The sequence below is a fragment of the Phascolarctos cinereus genome, unplaced genomic scaffold, assembly GCF_003287225.1.
Source record: "Phascolarctos cinereus isolate Bilbo 61053 unplaced genomic scaffold, phaCin_HiC Scaffold_726;HRSCAF=1367, whole genome shotgun sequence".
NCBI lineage: Eukaryota > Metazoa > Chordata > Mammalia > Diprotodontia > Phascolarctidae > Phascolarctos > Phascolarctos cinereus.
In genome coordinates this window covers 249,715,821-249,743,471 of record NW_027556098.1, presented here as the reverse complement: position 1 = coordinate 249,743,471, position 27,651 = coordinate 249,715,821, and the positions used below count along the sequence as shown (strand labels likewise).

The 27,651-nt window shown below is 38.1% G+C and overlaps 1 protein-coding gene across 3 annotated transcripts in view; it reads left to right on the top strand.

The window, feature by feature from the left end:
• B3GLCT (beta 3-glucosyltransferase) overlaps positions 1–25,227 on the top strand; it is a 130,915-nt gene extending 105,688 nt beyond the window's left edge. For 2 of the 3 annotated variants that reach the window (XM_020997158.2, XM_020997157.2), the window contains 3 exons: positions 387–506; positions 15,264–15,408; positions 22,237–25,227. In XM_020997158.2, the coding sequence (XP_020852817.1) occupies positions 387–506; positions 15,264–15,408; positions 22,237–22,404 (433 nt within the window). In that variant the 3' untranslated portion in view covers positions 22,405–25,227. The remainder of the gene's footprint in view (positions 1–386; positions 507–15,263; positions 15,409–22,236) is intronic. The other variant, XM_020997159.2, reaches the window with a different exon arrangement.
• Positions 25,228–27,651: the final 2,424 nt, after the last annotated feature.

The following is a 27,651-nucleotide window of genomic DNA, read 5'->3' as shown; positions in this document are numbered from 1 at the left end:
AATGAAGTCATAACTCCTTGAAGTATATGAAACCTTTATTATGTAATTTCAAAAGCAGCTTGGCTAATTTGATTTTTCATGCAGGACTTGAGGGCAAGATATAGCAGAGGTAGTCTTTAAAATATCTTTAGAAGAGGGGAAGGAGAGGGTAGAGAGCACTATAGAGCTGTCCGCGCCCCCCCACCCCCCCCGGTCCCCTATGATGACCACTGGCTGATTTTGATCATTTTCTTAATTGCCTCCATAAGCTTTTTGGACCCCAGTTATAATAAATTTTCATATGGCTAGTATGTACTGCACAGCTGGCTCTAGGAGCCATGAAAGTTTAACCAGAAATTGTGTTTGAAAGGAGTAATTGTTAATTATGCATACCATTGACATTTTAGTATCTCCAGGCTCCGGAATCTGCTTAGCTGTTATGACTCAACTGAACCAGTGTTTCTAGGAGAACGTTATGGCTATGGACTGGGAACTGGAGGATACAGCTACATCACTGGAGGAGGAGGGTAACTGAATTTTGAGATGCCCTCCAACCTTATGTTTAATATTTATCTGTAATTATTCTGAATTCTGCATTTCATATTGTAAATATGTTTACATTGTATTATCTGTTTTTGAAAAATAGGTGGGTTATTTTAGGTTAAAAAAACAAAAACAAAAACAATTATGGCATGGATCTCCCTCTATGGAAATTTCCTCTGCTTCTGTGACTTAGTAGACAACTCTAAGGGAGTTTCCTGAGGCAAGTGATTTGCTGAAGGTCACAGGTAGAATTCAAATACATGTCTTTCTGATACATTCCCAGGACTCTATCCACTACACTGTCATAAACCTCAAAAAGAAGGGGCAGCTAGATGGCGCAGTGGGTAGAGCACAGGCCCTGGATTCAGGAGAACCTGAGTTCAAATTTGGCCTCAGACACATAACACTTACTAGCTGTGTTACCCAGTAACTTACATTTTCTTGAAGTCTGAAATATGTTTAACAAAGTGGTAACTGGAAGAATCAATGAGCAAAGGTCCAATAAGGAAGACTATCTTTCTTATATGCATAAAAGCTTTCTTCTCTTAAATTCCTCCTTCAACACCTGAGAATAGTACAGAAGTGATCCTAGGCTCTCAAAGCAAGCTTTGGAAGATGCTAGAAAGCTGAAAAGACTTCCAGTACAGGCTCAGGAGGGACCATTGCCTAGGCAAAAAAACAAAAACAAAAACATAAACCTCAAAAAGAATGTCTTGTCCTCAGAGTATATGAAAGTACTCCCTGATTCAGAGAACTTGGTAAAAAAAAAGGTCTGCAGTGGTATAGTGTTTAAAACAGTTAACTAATTTTAATTATCACTGTATTTTTTAAAATGTGTATCAAAATCATAGAAAATTGTAATTTCATTCTTACAGACATGCTTCAAGCAGCTAAGTGGCATAGTGGATAAAGTGCTGGGCCTAGAATCAGAAAGACTCATTTTCATGAGTTCAAATCCAGCCTCAGACACTTTACTAGCTGTGTGACCCTGGACAAGTCATTTAAACCTGTTTGCCTCAGTTTCCTTCTCTGTAAAATGGGCTGGAGAAGGAAATGACAAACCAGTCTAGTATCTGCCAAGAAAACCCCAAAGGGGGTCACGAAGAGTAGCACATGACTGAAAAATGACCCAACAACCAAAATACACACTTCATTCTTTGAGAGAGAATGTAGAAAACTATTAGAAAATTAAAGATTTAAGAAATTTATTTATGGTTTCATAATAGGGACTAGACCTGTGTTTTCATTGGTTTAGAGAACTCAAAGGTGAGGAAACCATCCCCACAAGGTACGGCAGCACCAATGTATGGTCTTAGAGCATTGATGGGGAACAGGCTAGTGAATCACTCAACCCATGATCCTGCCTCTATTTTATAATGCGTACTTTTAAAGAGAAGTTGAAAATGAGCGGTTTGAGAGAGGTAATGTGGTATAGTGAATAGAGGGCTGGCTTTGGGGTCAGGAAGACTGTGTTGGATGCATACTAGTTGGATAACCTTGGTGCCCCAGGCCACTCTCTAAGCCAAGCTCCGTGAACTTGTTTTTTAAACTATTTTGATATAATTGGCTTCTTTCTATTCCTATGGATTTTATTTTGGACATTTGAAAACATTATTCTGAGAAATAACAGGCAAGTCTAGTCCTGCCTATTTAGGCTCCCTGCTAATCCTTGTAGAGTCCATGAAAGTCAAGTATTTGCTGTTCATTTGGAGCTGAGGCTTCAGGAATTGAGAAGCCAGAGCAGGGATGGAGGAAAGTGGGCTAAGGGGCTTCTGTCTGTCAGGGGTGGCCTTAGGGCAAATGAGGGAGCCATGGCAACAGGCCCTAAATACAATTGAAGGGTCCATAGGCTGCACTAGGCTGCCAGAGGGGTCCATAACACAAAAACAGTAAAGAGCCCCTGTCTAACCCCAGAAGTTGTAGACAGGTGCTGAGCTCCATTAGTAGAGGGAATTTCCTCATGGAAATTTCCATATAAAAATGGAATCAGAGGTTTGGACTTTACAAAACAATACAAAACAAAAACAAAAAAATAAACCTTTGACATTAAATCTTCACTGTCTTTTTTTTTTTGTTAAATATTTTGATATAATCCTGTGTGTGCAAAATCGATTAAAATTAAAATAAGGTTTCTTATTTTTTGTGTCCAGGATCATGACAGTGTAGTGACCCCACTCCAACTTTCTTGGGGATGTGAAGTATAGGAGATATTCCTTCCCAGCCTCCCCCAGCTACAGAGCAGATGTAGACATCCTCAGGCTGCTTCCTGCCAGCCTTTATGACTCTTTTAATTGGCTGAGCTGGAACTCTGGCGTTATACTAAAGGGCAATTTCTACCCCTGAGGTCTCTTCTTCTTGCTAGCCACAAAGTATAAGGATGCCTCTGAAGCTGTTTGGTATAGGAGGAGTTCCTATCCCATACATAGGCTTGCCTAGAAGGCCATGAGCTCATGACTTGCAGCTCAGGGAGAAGGAGTAGCATTCTCTGACCACTGATTCTGGAGCTCACAGCTCATTCTTGGACCTTAAGGCTAGCAGGAAGAATAAAGGCAAAGGAAGGGAATATGCATTTATTTATTTTTTAAAAATTTTATTAATTTATTTTGATTTATCAACAATCACTTCCATATGCTTTTGAGTTGAAAATTTTTCTCCCCCTTCCTCCCCCCCACCCTCCCCAAGACAGTGCACAATCTGATATAGGCTTTACATTTACATACCCATTAAACATATTTTCACATTAGTGGAGTTGTAAGTAAAAATTAAAACCAATAGGAGGAACCATCAGAAAGATGAAACAAAACTCAACAGAAGGTAAAAATAAGTGATAGCATTCGACTTCCATAGTTCTTTCTTTGGATGTGGACAGCATTTTCCATCCCAGGCCTCTGGAGATGTCTTAGATCCTTGTAATGCTTAGAAGGGTTCAGTTTAGCAATCTTAGTCATTGCATAACGTAGCTGTTATTGTGTACAAAGTCCTCTTGGTTCTGCTGGCTTCACTCAGCATCAGACCATATAAGTCTTTCCAGGTTTTTCTGAAGTCAGCCTGTTCATCATTTCTTATAGCACAATAGTATTCCATTACATTCATATACCACAACTTGCTCAGCCATTCCCCAATTGATGGGCATCCTCTCAATTTCCAATTCTTTGCCACCACAAAAAGAGCTGCTATGAATATTTTTGTACATGTGGGTCCTTTTCCCATTTGTTTGATCTCTTTGGGATATAGCCCTAGAAGTGCTATTGCTGGATCAAAGGGTATGCACATTTTTGTAGCCCTTTGGGCATAGTTCCAAATTGTTCTCCAAAATGGTTGGATCATTTCACAACTCCACCAACAATGTATTAGTGTTCCAATTTTCCCACATCTTCTCCAACATTTATCATTTTCCTGTTTTGTCATGTTGGCCAATCTGATAGGTGTGATGTGGTACCTCAGAGTTGTTTTGATTTGCATTTCTCTAATCAATAACATTTAGAGCATTTTTTCATATGACTATAGATGGCTTTAATTTCTTCATCTGAGAACTGTCTGTTCATATCCTTTGACCATTTATCAATTGGGGAATGGCTTGTGTTCTTATAAATTTGTCTTAATTCTCTATATATTTTAGAAATGAGGCCTTTATCAGAGAGACTGGTTGTAAAAATTCTTTCCCAATTTTCTACCTTCCTTCTAATCTTAGTTGCATTGGCTTTGTTTGTGCAAAAACTTTTCAATTTAATGTAATCAAAATTATCCATTTTGCTTTTCATAATGTTCTCTATCTCCTGTTTGGTCATGAATTCTTCTGTTCTCCATAGATCTGATAGGTAAACTATTCCTTGTTCTCCCAGTTTACTTATGGTATCAGCCTTTATATCTAAGTCATGAACCCATTTTGACTTTATTTTGGTATATGGTGTGAGATTTGGGTCTATGCCTAGTTTCTGCCATACTCTTTTCCAGTTTTCCCAGCAGTTTTTTTCAAAGAGTGGGTTCTTATCCCAGAAGCTGGGGTCTTTGGGTTTATCAAATAATAGATTACTATAGTCATTGACTACTGTGTCTTGCATATTTAACCTATTCCACTGATCCACCTCCCTATTTCTTAGCCAGTACCAAGCAGTTTTGATGATTGCTGCTTTATAATACAATTTAAGATCTGGAATTGCTAGGCCACCTTCCCCTGCATTTCTTTTCATTAGTTCCTTTGATATTCTGGACCTTTTGTTTTTCCAAATGAATCTTGTTATTATTTTTTCTAACTCTATAAAATAATTTTTTGGTAGTTTGATTGGTATGGCACTGAATAAGTAAATTAGCTTAGGTAGGATTGTCATTTTTATTATATTAGCTCGGCCTACCCATGAGCAACTGATGTTTTTCCAATTATTTAGATCTGATTTTATTTGTGTGAAAAGTGTTTTGTAATTGTGTTCATAGAGTTCCTGGGTTTGTTTCGGAGGTAGACTCCTAAATATTTTATAATGTCTACAGTAAGTTTAAATGGGATTTCTCTTTCTATCTCTTGCTGTTGGGCTTTGTTGGTAATATATAGAAATGCTGATGATTTATGTGGGTTTATTTTATAGCCTGCAACTTTGCTAAAGTTGTTTATTATTTCAAGTAGTTTTTTACTTGATTCTCTAGGATTCTCTAAGTATATCATCATGTCATCTGCAAAGAGTGATAGCTTTGTTTCTTCTTTGCCTATTCTAATGCCTTCAATTTCTTTTTCTTCTCTTATTGCTAAAGCTAAGTTTCCAGTACAATATTGAATAACAGTGGTGATAATGGACATCCTTGTTTCACCCCCGATCTTATTGGAAATGCTTCTAGCCTGTCCCCATTACATATAATGCTTGCTGAAGGTTTTAGATATGCTATTTATTATTTTAAGGAAGACTCCATTTATACCTATGCTTTCTAGTGTTTTTAATAGGAATGGGTGTTGTATTTTATCAAAAGCTTTTTCTGCATCTATTGAGATGATCATGTGGTTTCTGTTGGTTTTGTTGATATGCTCAATGCTGATAGTTTTCCTAATATTGAACCAACCCTGCATTCCTGGTATAAATCCTACCTGGTCATAGTGTATTATTCTTGTGATAAGTTGCTGCAATCTATTTGCTAGTATTTTGTTTAAAATTTTTGCATCTATATTCATTAGAGAAATTGGTCTATAATTTTCTTTCTCTATTTTGACTCTTCCTGGTTTAGGTATCAACACCATATTTGTATCATAAAAAGAATTTGGTAAGACTCCTTCTTCACCTATTTTCCCAAATAGTCTATATAGTATTGGAATTAATTGTTCTTTAAATGTTTGATAGAATTCACATGTAAATCCATCTGGCCCTGGAGATTTTTTCCTAGGGAGTTCATCAATGGCTTGTTCAATTTCTTTTTCTGAGATGGGGTTATTTAAGTATTTTACTTCCTCTTCGTTAATCTGGGCAATTTATATTTTTGTAACTATGTATCCATTTCACTAAGATTGTCAAATTTGTTGGCATATAGTTGGGCAAAATAATTCCTAATTATTGTTTTAATTTCCTCTTCCTTGGTGGTAGCTTCACCCTTTTCATTCTTGATACTAGTAATTTGGTTTTCTTCTTTCTTTTTTTAATTAAATTAACCAAAGGTTATCTATTTTATTGGTTTTTTCATAAAACCAGCTCTTAGTTTTATTTATTAGTTCAATAGTTTTCTTAATTTCAATTTTATTAATTTTTCCTTTGGTTTTCAATATTTCTAATTTGGTGTTTAGTTGAGGATTTTTAATTTGTTCTTTTTCTAGTTTTTTTAGTTGTATGCCCAATTCATTAATCTCCTCTTTTTCTATTTTATTTATGTAAGCATTTAGAGATATAAAACTTCCCCTAAGAACTGCTTTTGCTGCATCCCATAGTTTTGGTATGTTGTCTCATTATTGTCATTCTCTTGAATGAAATTATTGATTGTTTCTATGATTTGTTTTTGACCCAATCATTTTTTAGGATTAGATTATTTAGTTTCCAATTATTTTTTAGTCTATCTTTCCATGGCCCTTTATTACATATAATTTTTATTGCATCATGATCTGAAAAGGATGCATTTAATATTTCTGCCTTTCTGCATTGGATTGTGAGGTTTTTATGCCCTAGTACATGGTCAATTTTTGTGTATGTGCCATGTACTGCTGAGAAAAAAGTATATTCCTTTCTATCCCCATTCAGTTTTCTCCAGAGGTCTATCATACCTAACTTTTCTAATGTTCTATTCACCTCCTTAACTTCTTTCTTGTTTATTTTGTGGTTAGATTATCTAGTGCGAGAGGGGGAGGTTCAGGTCCCCCACTAGTATAGTTTTGCTGTCTATTTCTTCCTGTAACTCCCTGAACTTCTCCTGTAAGAATTTGGATGCTATACCATTTGGTGCATATATGTTTAGTAATGATATTACTTCATTGTCTATGGTGCCTTTTAGCAGGATGTAGTTTCCTTCCTTATCTCTTTTGATTAGATCTAGTTTTGCTTTTGCTTTGTCTGAGATCAGGATTGCTACCCCTGCTTTTTTCTTCAGCTGAAGCATAATATATTCTGCTCCAGCCTTTTACCTTTACCCTGTATGTGTCACTCTTTTTCAAATGTGTTTCCTGTAAACAACATATTGTAGGATTATGGTTTTTAATCCATTCTGCAATCCATTTCCTTTTATGGGAGAGTTCATCCCATTCACATTCACAGTTATGATTACTATCTGTGTCTTTTTCTCCATCCTTTCCCCCATTTATGCTTTTCTTTCTCCTTTTTCCTTTCCCCCTTCACTAGTGTTTTGCTTTTGACCACCCCTCCTTCAGTCCCTCCCCTTTTATTATCCCTTTCCCTTTTCTTCCCCTTTAGTCTTACTGCTTCTTCCCTCCCTTCTTTCCCCCTCCCTTTTCTTTCCCCTTTTCCCTCCTACTGCCTATAGGGCAAGTTAGATTTCTATACCTAACTGATTATATTATGCCCTTCTTGAGCCAAATCTGATGAGAGTAAGGTTCAAACAATGCTCCCCCCCTTCTTTCCCTCTGCTGTAATAGGATTTTGTGTCTTTTCCTGTAATGTAATTTACCCTTGTCTGCCTCCTCCTTTCTCAGTACATTTTCTAAGATCAGATTGATCCACTTATTTGGATCCATTTAACCCACTTGATTAGATTTTTTTTTATCATTACATCAAAGTCAACTAATATCCACCCTCTTTATGTATACTCCTTTAACATGGTGTAATAACAATACAGTTCTCAAGGGTTGCAAGTGTCATATTCCCTTGTAGGGGTTTAAACAGCCCCCCCTTATTAACAACATATTGTATCTTTCTGTCCCATTTACCTTTTTAAGTCCTTCTTGAGTCCTGTACTTGAAGATCAAATTTTTTGTTGAGCTCTGGTCTTTTTATCAGGAAAGTTTGGAAGTCTCCTATTTCATTGAATATCCACCTCCTCCCTTGAAAAATGATGCTCATTTTTGCTGGGTAATTGATCCTTGGCTGCATTCCAAGCTCCTTTGCCTTACGGAATATCATGTTCCATGCCCTGCGGTCTTTTAATGTAGAAGCTGCAAGGTCCTGTGTAATCCTGACTGTGGTTCCATGATATTTAAATTGTTTCTTTCTGGCTGCTTGCAGCACCTTCTCTTTCATCTGGTAATTTTGGAATTTTGCTATTATATTCCTTGGCATTGTCAATTTGGGATCTCTTTCAGGTGGTGATCGGTGGATTCTTTCTATGGTTATTTTCCCTTCTGGTTCTAGGACTTCAGGGCAGTTTTCCTTTATGATTTCCTGAAAGATACTGTCCAGGCTCTTTTTTTCATCATGATTTTCAGGTAGTCCAATAATTTTTAAATTGTCTCTCCTGAGTCGATTTTCCAGGTCGGTTGTTTTACTGATGAGGTATTTTACATTTTCATCTATTTTTTCATTTTTTTGTTTCTGTTTGACTGATTTTTGCTCTCTCATAGAGACATTAGTTTCCATTTGTCCAATTCTAGTTTTTAACAGATTGTTTTCTTCTGTTAGTTTTTGTACTTCCTTCTTCAATTGGCCAATTGTGTTTTTTAGGGACTTGTTTTCTTCAGTGTATTTTTTTTCCAATTGGCCAATTGTATTTTTGAAGGACTCTTCTACCTCTCTCATTTGACTATTAAAATCCTTCTTGAGCTCTTCTAAGAAGGCTTTTTGGGCTTCAGACCAGTTCATATTCCCTTTTGTTGTTGCAGATGTGGGTTTGTTGACAATGTTGTCCTCTTCAGAATTTCTGTCTTGATCTTCACTCTTCTCATAATATGAATCTATGGTATTTCTTTTCTACTCATGGTGTTTCTTTATTCCCTGGCCTTTAAAGAGATTGAGCTCTCCTTCTGGGGAACAGAGGTCACTGACCCAAGCTTCTTGTGTTGGGAGCCTAGGTCTTGGTCACTGGCTTTGTGTGCTGGGGCCTCTTATGTGGCAATTGGAGGCTGTAGGTTTCTGGCAGCTTACCTGTGTTGGGCTGGAATCAGCAAGGCTGGAACTTTCAGGCAATTCTAGGTTGCCTGCTTTTCCTTTCCTTTAGCTTTCTTCAGCTCCTTTTAGATGGGTGCTGCAGGGTGTTTATCTGCCTGGGGCCCCTGCAGTGTTGTCTCCCTCTTTCTGCTAATGCACTGGGAGATTCCTTTGCGGTAGAGTGCCGAGGCACCTGGTGGTTTTCTGAGCTGGTTTCCACGGTTCCCCCCTCACTGAGGCACTCGGAGGTCCAGGTGTTGGTGTTTGCCTGCTCTACCACCTGGGCTTCAGGATTTCTTCACAATTGGAGGCTGCAGGGCTCTGACAGCTCACCTGGTGTTGGGTTGGAATCAGCAAGGCCGGGCTTTAGGAAGCCTTTAGCTTGTTTTCTTCACCTGCTCTCAGATGAATGCCACAGGGTACTTGTCCGCCTGGGGCCCCTTGTAGTTCTGCCTCCCTTATTTTTGCTGAGGCACTGCGAGACCTGTTTGCTAGGCTGTTGCACTGCTGCTCCCTGTCTTTCTTCTAGTTCAGGTGTTCCAGGGTTTGTTTTTTTTCTGGGGTGATATTTTCTGGGTTTTCAGAGGTTGATAGGGGAGAGTGAGATCGACTACCTTTTCCCTCTGCCATCTTGGCTCCCAGAAGCCAGGAATATGCATTTATTTAAGTACCTACTATGTGCTAGGCACTGTGCTAAGCACTTTACAAATATCATTTCATTTGTTCCACACAACAGCCCTGCAAGGTAGATGCTGTTATTATTTCTGTTTTACAGTTGAAGCTGAAACTTCACTGAGTGAAGGTAAGTGAATTGGCGAAGGTCACATGACTACTAAGTGGCTAAGACCATATTTGAACTTGGGTCTTCCTGACTCCAGGCCCAGTACTCTATCCACTGTACCACCCAGCTGTCCAAGACCCCCCAAAGAGGCATAGATTGCCCTTTTAGCATATCCACAAGTTGGGACCTCCCTCCATCACGTATCTGCAGCTATACTCAGCTACTTGGAGAACAAGAAAAGAACCTTATTTTGTTTATAAATATACAACCAGTTTGCATCACAAACTCTTGAAAGGCTAAGACTTAGCTTAATTTGTAAGCAACTCTCACTTCACATTAAAAAAAAATTAAGGAAAAGATTTATTGGTGCCTTTTGTTGTCATATTATAGTCATTTATTGATACACATGCATATGTATTGTGTGCATGGACACACACACACATATATGTAGAATGGTAGAACTGTTGTAACAAGCTTCCCATCCCCCCTCCTGCATCTTACCTCCTCAGAAGAGAAAGGTATGCATCTCAGTCCAAATTTGATATCTTCTTACTGACCCTAACATTCATTTTCACCTCCAAAATTGCTGTTGCTCTCTGGTTTTGTCCTTAATTTTCCATAATATAATCATAGACACCTTTAAGGGTAGAGACTCTCAGCTCCATCAGTCCATAATTTTATCCCTCTCCAATACTCCTCACCCTTGTGGAGCCTTTCCTGTTTCTCCCCCCAATCCAGTGGGATATCCCTACCTACTCTTGGCAAGTGGTGTAGGGGAGAGAAAGAGAGAGAGAAAGAGAGAGAGAGAGAGAGAGAGAGAGAGAGAGAGAGAGAGAGAGAGAGAGAGAGAGAGAGAGAGAGAAGAGAGAGAGAGTGAGGGCTACCCTCAAAGAGAGAAGGACCTGAATTCAGCTCCACCTAGCGATCCAGGACATGCTAGTTGTTCAGCTTTTGGTCTTAGAGAATTGCTTAATTGTTGCAGAAAAGGTGTTGACCAGCAGTGGTAGAGAGATTTCCCTCCTCTAGGATTTCCCTACGCTAATGAAACAACAAGTTCTACCCTTACACTTATTATATCCTGCCACTGTAATGCTGGGCACGTAGTAGACACTAAGTGTATGGTGACTGACTGATCTTACCCTCGTATAATCCCATGGCACTTAATCTACATGGGCACATTTAGATTTATCTTGTGGATTACTCTCTTTTTTGAAGGTGGAGGACTGAAAAATGGCAAGTTAAATGATGCGACCCAGAAGTTCTGCTGTTAGATTGAGTTTGAGTAGGAGGAGAAATACCTAGAGTCACCTAGTGAGAGACAGAAGAAGGTTGATCATGGAAGGAAGGAAGGGAGGGTGAGAAGGAACCACCATTTATTAAATGTATATTATGTGGCAGACACTATGCTCAGTGTTTAACAAATATTCTCATTTGATCCTCACAACCACCTTAGGAAGTAAGTGCTATTATTATACCCCATTTACACTTGAAGCTAAAGAAAACAGAAGTTAAGTGACTTGCTTGGGGTCACAAAGCCAGTAAGTGTCTGAGGCTAGATTTGAACTCAGGTCTTTCTGATGCACTCTGTCTACTGCACCTCTGCCTCATGGAATAAGCTCTTGACCACAGAACTGAAATATTTCATTAGAGAATGATAGATAAAATAATTCTTGGAGAAGAACTCCAGAAGACAGTTCCCAAAGAAATTTTCATGAGACAGTTGTGTTCTGATGGAGAATGCTGGCCTCTCTTCCTTGGTGTAGTATTAATTTCCTGGTAGAATTTCAATCAAGTCCCTGCCCTCTATTTCAGTTTTTTCCTCCAATTTAAAAGGAATAGAGATATCAAAGAAAATCAAAGTGTTAGAATTCTAGCCTCTAAACATCTTTTAAATATTTAAAAATTGGCTTGTATTATAGACATACGGTTCTTTTGCAGCACAACATGATAGGCAATTTTCCACATCGAGACAGCTGCTTAAATAACCCACTATCTTAATAAAAAGTTTTATTGCAAGTCCACATGCACTTGGGTGATTTGGATTATTTATGTAGCTAGGGCTCAGGATGTGTAGAAAGAAGTTACAGACTTGCTAACAGCAATATTCACCCTCAGCTTGTGCTTTACTAAGTCAAAGCTCTCAGAATCCACAGAAGTACAAATGGATCAAATTATTATAAAGATCTTCTTTTATTCCTATTTTTCCTATATGTTTATAAGAGAAAAATAAAGGAACAGAATGCTGGATGTAGAGGCAAAGGATGGAAACACATTTATTAAGTACCTACTGTATGCCAGATACAGTGCTAAATGTTTTACAAATATTATCTTATTTGATTATCACAACCACCCTGGGAGGTGCATGCTATTATTATCCCTGTTTTACAATTGAGGAAATTGAGGCAGAGTAAGTGATTTGCCCAAGGACATATAATTAGTAGGAATCTGAGGCCAGTTCTGAACTCAGTTCTACCTGATTCCAGGTTCAGTACTCTCCCCACTGCACCACCTAGCTGTAGAGAACCTGGCTTAGGTCCCAGCTCTACCTCTCACTATCTGGGTGACCTTAGGCAAGTCACTGATTGTCAGTTTCTTCATCTGTTAAAATGAGAAGGTTGAACTTCATCATCTCTAAGGCCCTGCCAGCTCCAAATCTGTCATAATTTAATTTAAAGTAAGTTGAGAGAGCAAACTATATTCATGCTGTTGACCTGCCCTCAGTTCCTTGTATACTTTCTTCTCTCTGGGTTTTCATGATATTATTATCTCTTGATTTAGCAACTCTTTCTCATTCTCCTTTGCTGGTTGATCATCCATATCATACTTCTAACTTTGTTTCTTCGTGCTCTCTCTTGGGTCCTCTTCTCTCTACATTCTCTCTTTTGGTGATCTCATTAGCTTCGAAGGGTTCATTGATCATCTCTATGCAAATGATGACCCAAATCTCAGACCTCTACATCCAGCCCTGTTCTTTCTTCTGAACTCCATTTTCATCCACCACTTGCCTCTTAGATGTTTCTAACTCTATGTCCTAGAAACTTCTGAAACTCAATGTATCCAAAAAAAAATTCGTCATCTTTCCCCAAAACATAGCCTTCTTTTGGACTTCCCTGTTTCAGTTTGAACCCTCCTCATTTCTTCCCTATTTCCCTATTTCTATTTTTTTCAATGAGGAATCTAAAACCCAGAAATGGGAGGTGATTTACTCAGTGTCGTGTAGGTAGCAAATAGCAGAATTGGGATTACAACCCAGTTCTTTAATTGAAATATCCATTTCCCTTTTGGAATGCAAGATTCACAACCTCTGCATCATCTTTGATTCCTGACTCCTCCCTCACTCCACATTTCTACTCAGTTGTCAAAATTTGTCATTTCTACCTCCACAACATTGTTTGGTTTTTTCTTATATGACCACCACCCTAATTCAGGGCTTCAGCATGTGAGGATTAAAAAATTTTGAGAGCCATAGTTTCTGAGTAGTTTCATCATTTTATTAATAAGGCCAGCACATTTATTGATAAAAGGATGGTTATTTGGCTGTCTCTCTCAGACCAAAGACCCCTAATGGCAGTGGGTTCACAGTTTATATGTCCTTCGAAGAGTAGGTGTTCCTAAAGGGTAGCAATCAACACTGAGAAGTTAACACACTGGGAGGTGGGATATATTAAAATGAGGGTATGTGACTTAGGTCACCCAGATCTTGATCAGAGAGACATCAATTTCCATATCACTTGAGGATCCACCTTTTCCCAGACCTGTTTGAGCAAACACAATGAGCAGGAATATACCCATTAGCCTAAAATTAGAATTTCTTTTATTGTCTGATCAGACATAACCAGAGGGGAAAGAAGGAATTTGTTTTGGGGGGGGCAGTTGAGGTTAAGTGACTTGCCCAGGGTCACACAGCTAGTAAGTGTCAAGTATTTGGTCTGAGGTCAGATTTGAACTTAGGTCTTCCTGACTTCAGGGCTGGTGCTCTATCCACTGTGCCACCTAGCTGCCCCAGGAAGTTTCTAAAAAAGGAAGAGATAGTGGTGTGACTTTCTGGTTCTTTTCTAAGAAGTATCTGAATATTGCTCTTTTCCATTTAGGAATAATAAAAATTTTTTTCTTCATATTAGACTTAAGGGATAATTTTGAAATTTTATGGCCTCTTTCCATTCCGGGAAGGGAGTGAAAACTTATTAACACCTGTAGGTTAACTTTTTTTGGAGGGGTGAGGATAGGGGAAGGAGACAGATTATATCCTTATGTGTCTTTCATTATTTGAGCTGGGGTGGGGGTGGGGGAGTCATCCTTATATCAGGATGGCTCAGGACTTTCCCCTTATGCTCATTTTTTGTAGTTCCTAAGTTTCCACAGAGTAATAATGTGGCTCAGTAGCAGAGCAGACTAGACTAGACCAAAAGAGAATCATCTGGACAGGCTGCACCTTGCCCAAAGTAACAGCAATTGAATGGTAGACCTTTGACAATAAACCCTGGAAACAAGAGTCTTACATTTTCTCCCGGGATTCTGTTAACCATTAGAATAAGTCTAAAGGAGCACCAACCATTCAAAACATTTTATAAGGGGGATCAGTGGAAGGCACTGAGGCTATTAAGTCTGAAGAGGAGAAGACTTGGGGGGGCAAGTGATTGCCATCTTTTGACATTTACAAGTTTAAGTAGGGCAACCAAGAAGATGAGGGATTTGCCTTAAGATCTCTGAGTTAAAATTAAAAGGAAGATGATTTTAATTTAACTTAAAGAGAAATTAAGATCCGCCAGTTTGCTTCTTGTCATAGTGAATTACCCTTCCCTGAATGTATTTAAGCAGAGACTGAATAATCATCTTCCAGGAGGTAAAGAGACTTCCTACCTTAGGCAGGTGATTGGGCTAAATGACCATGAGGGTCTTTCCAATTCTTAAGATTCTATAATTCTCTAAAATCTATTTTCCTTACTGTCAGTAAGGAGCACTCTGGACCAGAAGTCTTCAGAGACCTTTTAGCCGAATAGCCCCTCTAAGTCATTCATAGCCTATAGGAATTAAGGCTGTCCCTGAGATGTAGAGGTTTTCGGCTTATCCAAAGAAGACCTCCAAAGTGTGTTGTCATGGAGTTCCAATACAAGGGAGTATTTTAATTTTCCAAGTGATGATTTGAAAAAGATAGAGCATGAGGTAGCATATTTTTGCTAAGAAGTTAGAACAGAAATGTATGAAGAAGTAAAATTTACCCACAAGGAAAACATCTGTTTCAAATTTAAAATATTTATGCAAGTTTTAATATCTGACAGAAAGTACAAAAACAGTTTCTTTTGTACAGAGTAATTATGAAGTGGCTTCTGAGCCCCTGAGAAACCATTCTTTTATCATAATCAAAAATGTGTCTATTGAACCAGATTTCTCTATTCAAGTAATGGCCTTTGAAGTTCCCTTTGTTTGCTTTTTTTCTTTGTCTTTATGTCTTTGCCCATTAGTATGGTCTTTAGCAGAGAAGCAGTCCGGAGGCTTTTGGCAAGTAAGTGCAGATGTTACAGCAATGATGCCCCAGATGACATGGTGCTTGGCATGTGTTTCAGTGGTCTGGGAATTCCGGTGACCCACAGCCCTCTCTTTCATCAGGTGAGAGGATTAATTTCCATGTAACTTTTTTAAGAAAAAAAGATTTCTTCTCCTTGGAGGAGTCTATTTCTCTTCCCTCACCATCATTTCTTTGAGTAGTTTTGAGAACTATGCACACAAGTTCTAGATGTTCATCCCTTGGAGACCTCTTTGATGGGGGCAGGAATGGGAGGAACTATTATGTGACCTACATTAAAAAGGTGGGATTAAAAATGTGTAGGAAAATAAATGGCATATAACAAATATCTATCCCACATCAGGGACCAGAGAAAACCTGCCCCTTCCCATATAGTTGCACATTTTTAATCAAAAAAAGAAGATATTCACTGTTTGCTCATTGGTGGGTGGGAGATTATCCTGGGCAAACCTAATAACATCCCTCTGGCTTGGGTTTAATTCTTTTTCACAATTCATTTTGTTCTGAATTTAACAAAAACCAAATAAAATGGTTATTCCATATACATGGTAGAACAGAAAAAGAGGATTGTACATGAAACTGCAGCACTTCGTTATGTACAGCTTGCTTTTCTTTTAAAGCAGATAATAAATTCAACTTGGAGCTTTCAAAGCTGTTGAATTTAATTCTTCCTGCATGTATAACTTTGCTTCATCTTCTAGTGTTATCACTATCAGTTTTGGAGCCTTTTTTTGGATTTTCCTCCTTTTTACTCTTATTCCCTCTAGTCTGTTAAGCTTCAATATTGTGTCCCGTGTGAGGATGCATCCTGGGGGAAGGAAAGGAGAAGCAGTAGCGATTTCCACAAGGCATCGGTGGTGTATTCGTATCATCGTTATAATCTTTGGGGAAATATGTTCTTCCTCCACTATAAACACTATTGAATGTGTTTATATTCCCAAAATGAAATCTCTGTGGTGTACTTGGATTAATAGCAACAGTGCCTTCAACACCTACGGTATGCTTTTCTTAGAGAAACTCAGAGCTGCTCAGGACTTGAAAAATGTAAATGTATGTCTACTTTAGATGCCATAACAAGTGTTGAAATGGCATTTAAACCCTGATTTTATATCCAACGGAATTCATGTTTTATGTCACCACCAAGTAGCAATTGCTGCCCCTAGTGATATAAAAATTCAACCATGACAGGTATAGCAGTGGAGAAGAGAACTCTAGCAAGGCAGAGAAAGGATTTGCATCATTGGATGAGGCAGACACCCCTTTAACATCCCCAGGTTCTGTGAGGAAAGATAAAAATAGCTTTTTAATGATCAGCTTAGAAAACCCTCTATGACAAAAGGGCATTTTTCCTGTTCTTTCAAAATCCTGTCTGATCTTACCCATTCTGAACCTTAGACATACAAGGTTATAAAGACCTAGAAGAACAGATGAGGTTTTTTATTCTTTGGCTCTCAAATGAAAAATAAAAAAAAAACTCTTGGAGTAGAAGAGATGTAATCCATCACTATATTAGCATGACAGTGCCTAGATGTGGGCAACAGCCCTGTCTATCCAGGGAAAAACTTGGCCTATAAAAGAAGAAAAAGGGAAAGAAATGTATTAGAATAGAATGCTATGAGTCTGCTCACACAGGAAGAGGCAGGCAGGGATCATATATCCTGCTCTTCTATTCTTTTTAGCAAAGGAAAGAAAATAATCTATTCTTTGGGCATACATTCTAGGGAAGAAATTTTAAAGGAATTCATTTTTTACTTTCCCATTCTTAAAAACTCCTGATTTGTGTTCTATAGGCAATGTATTTTAAGCCTTTTCCAAGACTGAAAAATGTAAGCAATCTAGAATTCCTAGCAAGTTCTGTTTTATCTTGTAATGTTCAAAGTATCTCCTAGAGAGCTTTATACAAATTTGAAAACTGTTTTTTTTTAAACTTGCAAAGTAAATCTGGCATAATGGAGAAAAAAAAACACTGAGCTGGGAATCAGGAGACTTGGGTTCTCATTCCAAGCTCTGGCCCTCATTCACCAAGTGACCTAAGAGCAAATCATTTCACTCCTCTGGAACTCAGTTTCCTCATTTGTAAATTGAGAGAGTTGGCCTACATGCCTTCTAAAGGTCATCCCAGTGATGGGAGTCTGTACTCTGAGACAGGGAGATGAACATCAGTGGCTATACATTGACTTACTGACAAAGTTGGCATTAACGCTCAACCTCAGACTCTTCTGCTTGGTTTCTCCTTGACAGACCATCTGTTTCAGTGAATGGGTTATATGGAATCCTAATTCTAGAAAGGGAGTCAGAAAAAGTCCAATCCATCTCTTTACATCCAAACAGAATTCCTTAAAGGAAAAAAAAAAGGATCTGTAAAATAAGGACTTTGATGTAGGCAATGTGATACAATGATAATAATAATAATTGTAACTAGCATTTCTAAGATCCCTTGTGGGATAGGTACTGTTATTATCCTCATTTTATAGATGAGAAAACTGAGACTTGAAGGGAGCGAAGTGACTTGCACATGCTTGCACAGCTAGTAAGTATCTGAGGTAGGATTTGAAATCAGGTAGTGAAAAGAACCCTAGATTTGGAGTTGGAAAACCTCTGTTGGATCCTGACTCTGTTACTTCCTATATATGTGACCTTAGGCAAGTCACTTAATCCCTCTGGGTTTTGGTTTCTTCATCTGCAGAATGGAGGTGGCGTCCCATTACTATGATATTTCTAGTAGCTCACATTTCTATGGTGTTTTAAAATTTATGGAGCACACCTCTGTGAGGTAAGGCAGCACAAGTAACAGCAGATGAGAAGACTGAAGTTCATAATGGTTATGACTTGCCCAGGGTCTCACAGTCCTGTCTTTAAATTTTATGCTTCTGGACCTTGGGAAGAACAGAACAGCCTCTTTTTTCCCCCCAGTTCAATGGGTCCCAACCCTTAGAAGAGGAGTTCTTGATGTAGAGTCCATGACCTTAAAAAAATATATATATATATATATGTGTGTATATGTGTGTGTGTGTGTGTGTGTGTGTATGTCTGTGTATATGTATATATATGCATATAAATGCATATATATATGTTTTCATAAGTATATTTCAATATTGTTGGCTTCCATTGTAATACTATGTATTTTTTTATGCATTTTAAAAACATGATTTTGAGCCATAGACTTCACCAGACTGCCCAAGGGGGCAAAATCAGATTAAGAAACCCTACCTTAAAACTATAAAGTTCATATTTCAACCCAACCTATATCCCCCCTACTATAGTTTAGGCATGGTTTCCTTTGTTTATATTTAGTGGAGTTAGAGAACAGTTAGTCAGTATTCTCCATGCATCTGTTCAGGGTGTCCTATTTTCTCATCCTCTAATGGTAACCCATGAGGTGTGTCTCTTGTGGCATTATAGAACATTTATTCCTTTAAAGGACTCCTGGGTATTAATATACACCTCTCTGAATGGATTTCACTTTCCATGAGCTCCATCTTGTTCTTTTCCAGTACTTCATTTATTGAAAATGATTAGCACATGTTAGTGCTTAATAAGCCAGAGTCTCCCAACATGACTTCCTGAGACAAAATCAGACCCTTTTGTAATCTGCATTCACAGAAAGAAATTGTGAGTGTCTGTTTTTATTTCCTGTTAGCTGTTTTAGTAATGCAAACAGCTCATCCTTAGCCATGCAGAATGAGTGAAAGATTTGCCTCTGTTGCTCTCAATTCCCCTTTCTGGGGCCATTGTGAAATTATCTGAGGAATGAATTGGGAAGGAAAGCAAAAAAATCTAACAATATGTCTCCCTTGGCTTTTCCCTTCCTTCCTGACAGTTAAGCCTCAGAGAGTCTGACAAACATCAAATGATTTATGATTGCCCTTATTTAAAAAGTTAAAAACCAATTAGAATAGATACTAGCATATATGTGCATATATGTATGTGTTTATGTGGATATATTTTCTGGTTTACTCTTCTCCAGTACAGCTCCCTTCTAGTTATTAACAACTTCAAGGTTTAGAACTTCTTAAAACCAATGTTACCTAGCCATTCTTGTTTTTTAATCTTTCCTCACTGATCTCAGTGTTTGAGCCCTGGCTCAGGGAACTTTTTCTACTTTTCAACTGGTTAAGGGGCTCCAGCCTAACCTGAAGTTGTCTTGGTGATATTTATAGATGAATGAATGTATGAATGAATAAAAAATCATTTTATTAAGGGTTCACTTGCTTATGGTGTGCAAAACACTGTGCTTTTGGGGGTACAAATAGAAAAAAATAAGATAGTGCCCAGTGTGTACTTTTCAGGATCACAAACCCCTCATTTTACAGCTCTTTTAAAAATGAATGAATGAACCCTACAGGAAAGTAGGGGGGAAGGGGATAAGAGAGTGTTGGGGTTGGTAGAGGGGAGGGCAGATTGGAGGAGGGGGTAATCAGAAGCAAACACTTCTGAGGAGGGACAGAGTAAAAAAAGAGAATAGAATAAATGGGGAGTGGGATAGGATGAAATATGGTTAGTTTTCTACAACATGACTACTATGGAAGTGTTTTGTATGACTACACATGCATAACGTGTATCGAGTTGCTTGCCTTCTCAATGAGGGTGAGGAGGGAGGAAGGGAGAAAATTTGGAACCCCAAGTTTTAAAAACAAATGTTAAAAATTGTTTTCACACTCAACTGGGAAATAAGATATACAGGCAATGGGGTATATAAATCTATCTTGCCCTATAAGAAAATAGAAAGGGAAGGGAATAAGAAGTGGCAGGGAGATAGAAGGGAGGGCAGATGTGGGGAAAGAGTATTCAGAATGCATGCTGTGTTTGGGTGGGGGGAGGGATGAGATGGGGAGAGAGAATTTAGAACTCAAAATCTTGTGGAAGTGAATGTTGAAAACTAAAAATAAATAAATTAATAGAGAAAAAAATAAATGAGTGAACTAATGAAGGCAAAACACATTTATTAACCACTTTCTATGTGCAAAGCACAGAAAAGTAAGACAATTCTTACTTTCAAAGAGTTCACATTCTAATGGGAGAGACGACACATATGGAGGATCTCAGCTATGAATCAGATTGAAAGGTCCCATGGTCCTTGGGGTGCAGCAGTAAAGCAGATGGCAATACTTCTTCATTAACATCATTGCCAACAATAAAATCATGTCAGTTCTTGAAGTTGAATCATTTGACAATGACAAGGACTTTAAAAGAGAAAACCATATGCTTTGGATAGAAGAGAAAGAGATGGATGAGGTATTTTTCCCAAGACCATTTCTTAAGATTATGATTCAGTTACAACCTATTCACTTAAAGGGAATAGTCATTTACTTCAAGTGTTAACATCTCATTTGATATTTATAACAACCCAATAAAGTAGGTGCTATTATTATCCTCATTTTGCAGTTGAGGAAACTGAGTCAGATAGAGGTTAAGTGATTTGCCCAGAGTCATACAACTAGTAAGTGTCTGAGGCCAGATCTGAACTTAGGTCTTCTTGACTCATTGCACAGTTCTCTGTACACTATGGTGTCACCTCGCTGCCTCTAAATAAGCGGTATGTTGAGAAGAAATATGGTATTATTCTCTTTATATGAGAAGCTGTACTTTTTAATAGTAGGTCTATCACTAAATCAGTGTACAATAGTTCATCTTCTTATGTCTTATCATGGTGGAGCCAGTCTGGAAGGTAAGAATTCCCATTAGAATGAAAGTTCCTTGAGTATAGGGATTGTTTTCTTTATTCTTTGTATTTATATCAGCAGTCTTTGCAAAGCTGAATGGCACACAGCTGCACTTAATTGACATTGGACTTGGCGTCAGGCAGACTGGAGTCTGAGCCCTACTTCAGACATTTACCAATGGTGCGATGTTGAACAAATCACATAGCTTCTCTCAATCTCATTTTCTTCATGTGTGAAATGGGCACCTACCTCACCGAGTTGCTGTGAGCATCCAATGAGACAACACACATAAAGTGCTTTTTGAACCTTAAAGAGCTGTATAAATTCAGGCCATTATTATTACATAAATGCTTATTGATTGATTCTTGAAACCCTAGTGTTTGAAGGGATGGCTCTAAAGGTTGTTGTCCACATGTGCTGTATATGCATGGAGAAAGGGAATGGCAATTGGTGCTGAGAAGGAAAATGAGGGCTGTACATGGGTAGCCACTGTCTATTTTCTCCATCATAAACCTTGCCGTAGCTTCTAATTATGAATTTCCTACTCTCAAGGGACCATCATTTACTGGAGAAAGAACGTCAAATGACCCCTGCCTTCTTGAACCCCTTGGTTCTCCAGTCTATACCCAGAAGTGCAAAGAGAATTGGGAGGCCACTAACAAGGGTTTGGTGGACATCTGCCATGCCACTGCTTCACAGTCCACATGACTTGTGAAATCTTAATGTTATCCATCATAGATTTTGCTAGAACAAAGGGATTGAGGGTGCAAGACTCTAAACATCATAAAAAGAAACTGAAACCAGATGCTACTTTTCCCAGCCTGGGCAAAACAGCTATCTATTCCTCTATAAGTCATCTGAATTTTTAAAATCTCACTTAAATTGTTTTATGCAGTCTTGGGGGGGAGGGGAGGTGTCAAAACTATGTGATACAGGTATTTAGATACCTGTATCGATATTATATATTCATATTGATATTATCTATCTATATTGATAGTATAGATATCTCTATCTCTATCTTTATATTTACATATTTAAGGGCCAGAGAGGAAAAAGAGGATTAGAAAGAAGTCCCGTAGGCAGAGGTAAAGGGTAGAGGAAAGGTGGTACCGAAGATTCCAGTACTGATTTTGGACACATGCAACTACTATTAGAGTAACAAGATTATAAAGCATTCTTCCTGAAAATATGACTATGGAACCAAAAGCCTCCATGGGGGAAGGAAATAATTGTCCCTTTTTCTTCCAGGCTCGACCAGTGGATTATCCAGAGGACTACCTTTCTCACCAGGTTCCCATATCATTTCACAAACACTGGAACATTGATCCAATAAAGGTGTATTTCACCTGGTTGGCACCCAATGGGAAAGATGCCTCCAGTGGCAGGAAGCAGGCACATTTTAAAGAAGAGTTATAAGCATCTCATGCTGTCAAAGAAGATGCTCATGGTGGTGGAGATGGAGTCTCTAGGCATTCTTATGCAATGTTGTACTTATATTGCTTGAATGTGCCATGTTGCATAGGAGACTTTAAGTCTTAGGAGTGAAACTGTATATTGTTCTATTGCTTCATTTGGGGGGCTGAAGCAGGGGAGAGGGGAGGGATCAGAGGAAGGGGAAGGATCTAACTTTGACTTTGCTTTTTCCTTTGTGAAGATGTGAGAATGGGTCTTAGAATACCACCCCTTTGATTTTGAATCATGGGATTATTATATTACATCGTATTTAACAGATATTTTAAAGCCATGATGAGGTATCTTCAACAGTTCATCCTGGGGAAAATAAGAGTATCACCCTCAGACTCCATGTTGTTCCCTTATACTGCAACACATCTTGCAACAAGGGGTGACTTCTTGTTTAAAACAATGTGCAAAGAAGAATGAAGTGTTTTGGCACAAATGTTAATGGGAACCTATTCCAATTTTAACTTCTGGTTTTCAAATATACTACTAATGATGAGAAATACTCCCTGGAAAAGGAGTAGGAATGACATTGTTGATTATGAATGCTCATAAAATACTGGCTTATGGAAACCTCTCTGGAAGTGAATCTGTGACCTCACTGATTTGAGAATTCCCTCCCAGGATGCAGATTGCTGCTGCTGCCCATCCCCTGGGACTCTTGCCCATGTCCTCCCAAAAGTTTGCCACAGAGGCTCAATTCAGTGTCCTGTAGTACTTCCTTGCTTTCTCCAGATATCATGACAGTACCTGTGGAAAACCCTGGCTGGCTGCCCATTCCTTGTTTTTGCTGGACATTTTTTATTTTTTACTTTTTATTTGTTAATTTTTTCATTCTGTATGTGTGTGAAAAGGATTTTCTAATAACCTCTTTAGACTATAGGAATTAGTCTACAGCCTACTGCTCCCTGAAGCTCTGTCTTTGTAGTCTGCATACAATCTCAGAATGGACTCATTGTTACCACATGATGGTGGCCATCTACACCTGAAAATAAGAATAAAGTATTTTACCTGAGTTGATGAGGCGCAATTTGGATCCTAGGAAGTGAACTAAATTTGGATATTCTGAGCCTGCTATTTCATAGTAGTTTTGTTTTGTTTTTGGTTTCACTGAATGTTGCTTCATAACTCTGTCTTGACTCATTGTAGAACACCATACCTTAACACAGGTGGACAGTGAGAGCATTGAGTAGTTTTCCTGGACTCTTAAGGAATGTATTTGGAACATGATGTTTTGAAGCTACTTTCATTTTTAAACCTCATCCAAATGATACCTTAGTAATGTAACACATCCATGTAAAGAGTATTATGTATTTTAAATCATTTTAGTTTTTTAATTCAGTTTTGTAAAGATATTTGTATAAAATCTGATTTTAGTATTCTAATTTTTGTAAAGTAAAATATTTTTCTTTTCTTTTTGTAAAAAAAAAATAAAAAAGACAAATGGACATGCTGTTCTCTAACTTCATTGGCTATACTTTTGTAACCAAATATAAGGTTTAAAATCCATATTGTTAAAATAATGTTTTTTAAAGTTTTCCATATTTTTCCTGTAGTTTAGCATTTTACTTATTTCCAAATTAATCCAAATTCCAAATTGGAGGACACTGAAATTGATTAATGACTGAGAGCTCTGTGCCCATTTTGACTTGTAATTTTGAAGCAGGGGTGCTTCATCTCTTTGTGTGTGCCAAGGACCCCTTGGACAGTCTGGTAAAATCTAGGAACCATTTCTCAGAATCATGTTTTTAAATGCATAAGATAAAATCTACAAGATTACAAAGGCAGCCAGTTGTATTGGGATAAAATTAACAAAATATTAAAAAAAATAAGTTTGTGGACTCTAGGTTAAGAACTGCTGCTTTAGAACATTGAAATATGAACACTCGTTTATGGTCAGTCAAAATAATGTGCCAGGAGATGTCAATAGAGCATGATTCCTGAAGTAATCATGCTTTAGAGAAGTGTGAATTCTGCCAGGCTACTATTATCACTGTCATCATTGATATTAACAATAGGTGATCTTTAGTCCATTTCCCAAGCCTATATAGGCTGCAGGTTCCCTAACCCTGGAGGTGGTCCACTAGGACCTGGCTGAGGAGAGCTGTTATTTCCAATGATCATAGAAAGAATTATAGCTCGAATTTACATGGCACTTTAAGATTTCCTTAAATATCCCTAAGGAGATAGGTAATGTAAATTAATATTATTTCCATTTTACAGAAGGGCAAGTTAAGAGTGAGAAAGGTAAAGTGATTTAGGCATTTTGGATCATAGATCTACAGTTGGAAGAAACCTTAGAGGTCATCTAATCCAACACTGTCATTTTACAGAGGAGAAAACAGACTCAGAGAGATTAAACAACTTGTCCAAGGTCACTTAGGAAATAAGTGGTAGAATGGGATTCAAACTGAAGCCTTGTCAGTGTGCTCATTACATCACATGGTCTCTCAGAACCCGGATAGCTGCCCAGATCTCTTGCCTCCAATTCAGCACTCTTGACTATATCATACTTGCCCCTCTAAAGGACAATGGCTCCCAGACAATAGTTTACTTGATAGAATCTGAATTGATTGTGTGTATATGTGTATGTGTACATATGTATATCCATAGAGAGAAAGAAATAGATCCTACATGATACTTTCTTTCCTCTGTGTTCCTATTAGTGCCTTCTTACTGATATGAGAGCACCTTCCTTGGGACAATGGGAGTTGGAGTAATTATGTTTACTGCTTTAAACTGTATAAGCTAAAGATGAATAAAAAAAAATTTGATAACGTTTCTGTTTTCTTAAATGTTGTACTCATTAGTTCAAAGCATAGAAAAACATGAATTAATGAAATCAAAGAAAAAGGTGAGAAGTTCAGGAGAGACGCTTTTGCTTTGGTTTGGTTTCTTGAATAAGTCAACAAGCATTGTTGACATTGGAATGTCATTTGAAAGGCAGAGTGGGGTAATGTCCAGAGAGCTTAAAGATCTAGATTTAAGTCCCATTTCTGATATACTGGCTGATCCTAGGTAAGTCCCTTAGCTGCTCAGCACCCTCACAACTGACACTGTTAGCTGCAGAGAAGTTGGTGGGGGGGATTTCCACATGAGGCACTGCCTAGATTGTTTGAATCAGAGTTCTGAATTAAAAGAAAACTCAGAAATTTATTAAGCAGCTACTATGCATAAGGTACTTTACCTTGAACCAGGGATACATACATAGATGAAAATTAATGCAGTACCTTTCCTCAACAACCTGTAATAAATCAAAACAGTAAGCTTTATTAAAAGGCGATTACAGCAACAAACATATATTAAGTGGTTACTGCATGCTAGGCAGTGTGCTAAAAGCTGGGGCTATCCATCCATCCATCTATCTATCCATCCATCCATGTATCTCCATATACTATACAATCATTTTTCACTTTGATCATATTGATAAAAAAATTAAAATAACTGATCCAAGACCTAACCAACCCTTGAAACATCATTCAATTTGTCCTACTAAACTGATAATGAACTGTTGATCTGGGGTTGTCCTATACTCACTTTATAAATTTAACACTTCATTTTTCAGTTGCCAGGTTCCAGAAGACGGCCTCTTCAGATGCATATGTATATATTTTTTATCAGCCAATAATTGAGGGCCTATTTTATTTTCTTTCTTGAAAATCAGGACATTTACCTTTCTCCAGTCCTGTGAAACATCTTCCATTCTCCATGATCTTTCCAAGATCACTGATGGTGGCTCAACAATCTTTTAAAAAAATTTTTAAAATATGAATTTATTTATTTTTAGTTTTCAACATTTACTTCCACAAGATTTTGAGTTCCAAATTTTCACCCCATCTCGCCCCTCCCCCACCCCAAGATGGCATGCATTCTGAATACCCCTTCCCCTAGTCTCCCTCTCTTTTATCTCTCCCCCCCTTCTCTTATCCCCTTCCCCTTCTATTTTCCTGTAGGGCAGGATAGACTTCTGTACCCCATTTCCTGTATTTCTTATTTCCCAGTTATGTGTGAAAACATATTTTTAAACATGTGTTTTTAAAACTTTGGGTTCCAAATTTTCTCCCTTCCTCCCTCCCCACCCACCCTCATTGAAAGGCAAGCAACCCAATATAGGTTATACATGTGCAGTTATGCAAAACACTTCCATAGTAGACATGTTGTGAAAAACTAACTATTTCCCTTAACCCTATCGTGCCCCTCATTTATTCTATTCTTTCTTTTGGCCCTGTCCTCCTCAGAAGTATTTGCTTCTGATTACCCCCTTTCCCAATCTGCCCTCATCTCTATCATCCCCCTGCTCTCTTGTGCCCCCCTATTTTCCTGTAGGGTAAGACACATTTCCATACCCAATTGAATGTGTATGTTATTCCCTCCTTAAGCCAAATTCTATGAGAATAAGATTCACTCATTCCTCCTTACCTTCCCCCATTTCCCCTCCACTGTAAGAGCCTTTTCTTGTCTGTTCTTTTTTTGTGAGATAATTTACCCCATTCTACCTCTCCCTTTCTTCTTCTCCAAGTATAATCCTCTCTCATTCCTTAATTTTATTCTCCAGATATCACCCCTTCATCTTCAACTCACCCTGTGCCCCTCTCTCTCTCTCTCTCTCTCTCTCTCTCTCTCTCTCTCTCTCTCTCTCTCTCTTCTCTCTCTCTCTCTCTCCATACATATAATTTTCCCCCCTCCCACTACCCTAATACTGACAAAGGTCTCATGAGTTATAAATATCATCTTTCCATGCAGGAATGTAAACAGTTCGACCTTAATAAGTCTCTTATGATTTCTCTTTCCTATTTACCTCTTCATGTTCCACTTGAGTCATATTTGAAAGTCAAATTTTCCATTCAGCTCTGGTCTTTTCATCAAGAATGCTTGAAAGTCCTCTATTTCACTGAATGACCATTTTTTCCCCTGAAGGATTATGCTCAGTTTTTCTGGGTAGGTGATTCTTGGTTGTAATCCTATCTCCTTTGCCCTCCAGAATATTATATTCCATGCCTGTGGCCCTTTAATGTAGAAGCTGCTAAATCTTGTGTTATCCTGATTGTGTTTCCACAATACTTGAATTGTTTCTTTCTGGCAGCTTGTAATATTTTCTTCTTGACCTGGGAGCTCTGGAATTTGCCTATAATATTCCTAGGAGTTTTCCTTTGGGGATCTCTTTCAGGAGGAGATTGGTGTATTTTTTCAATATTTATTTTGCCC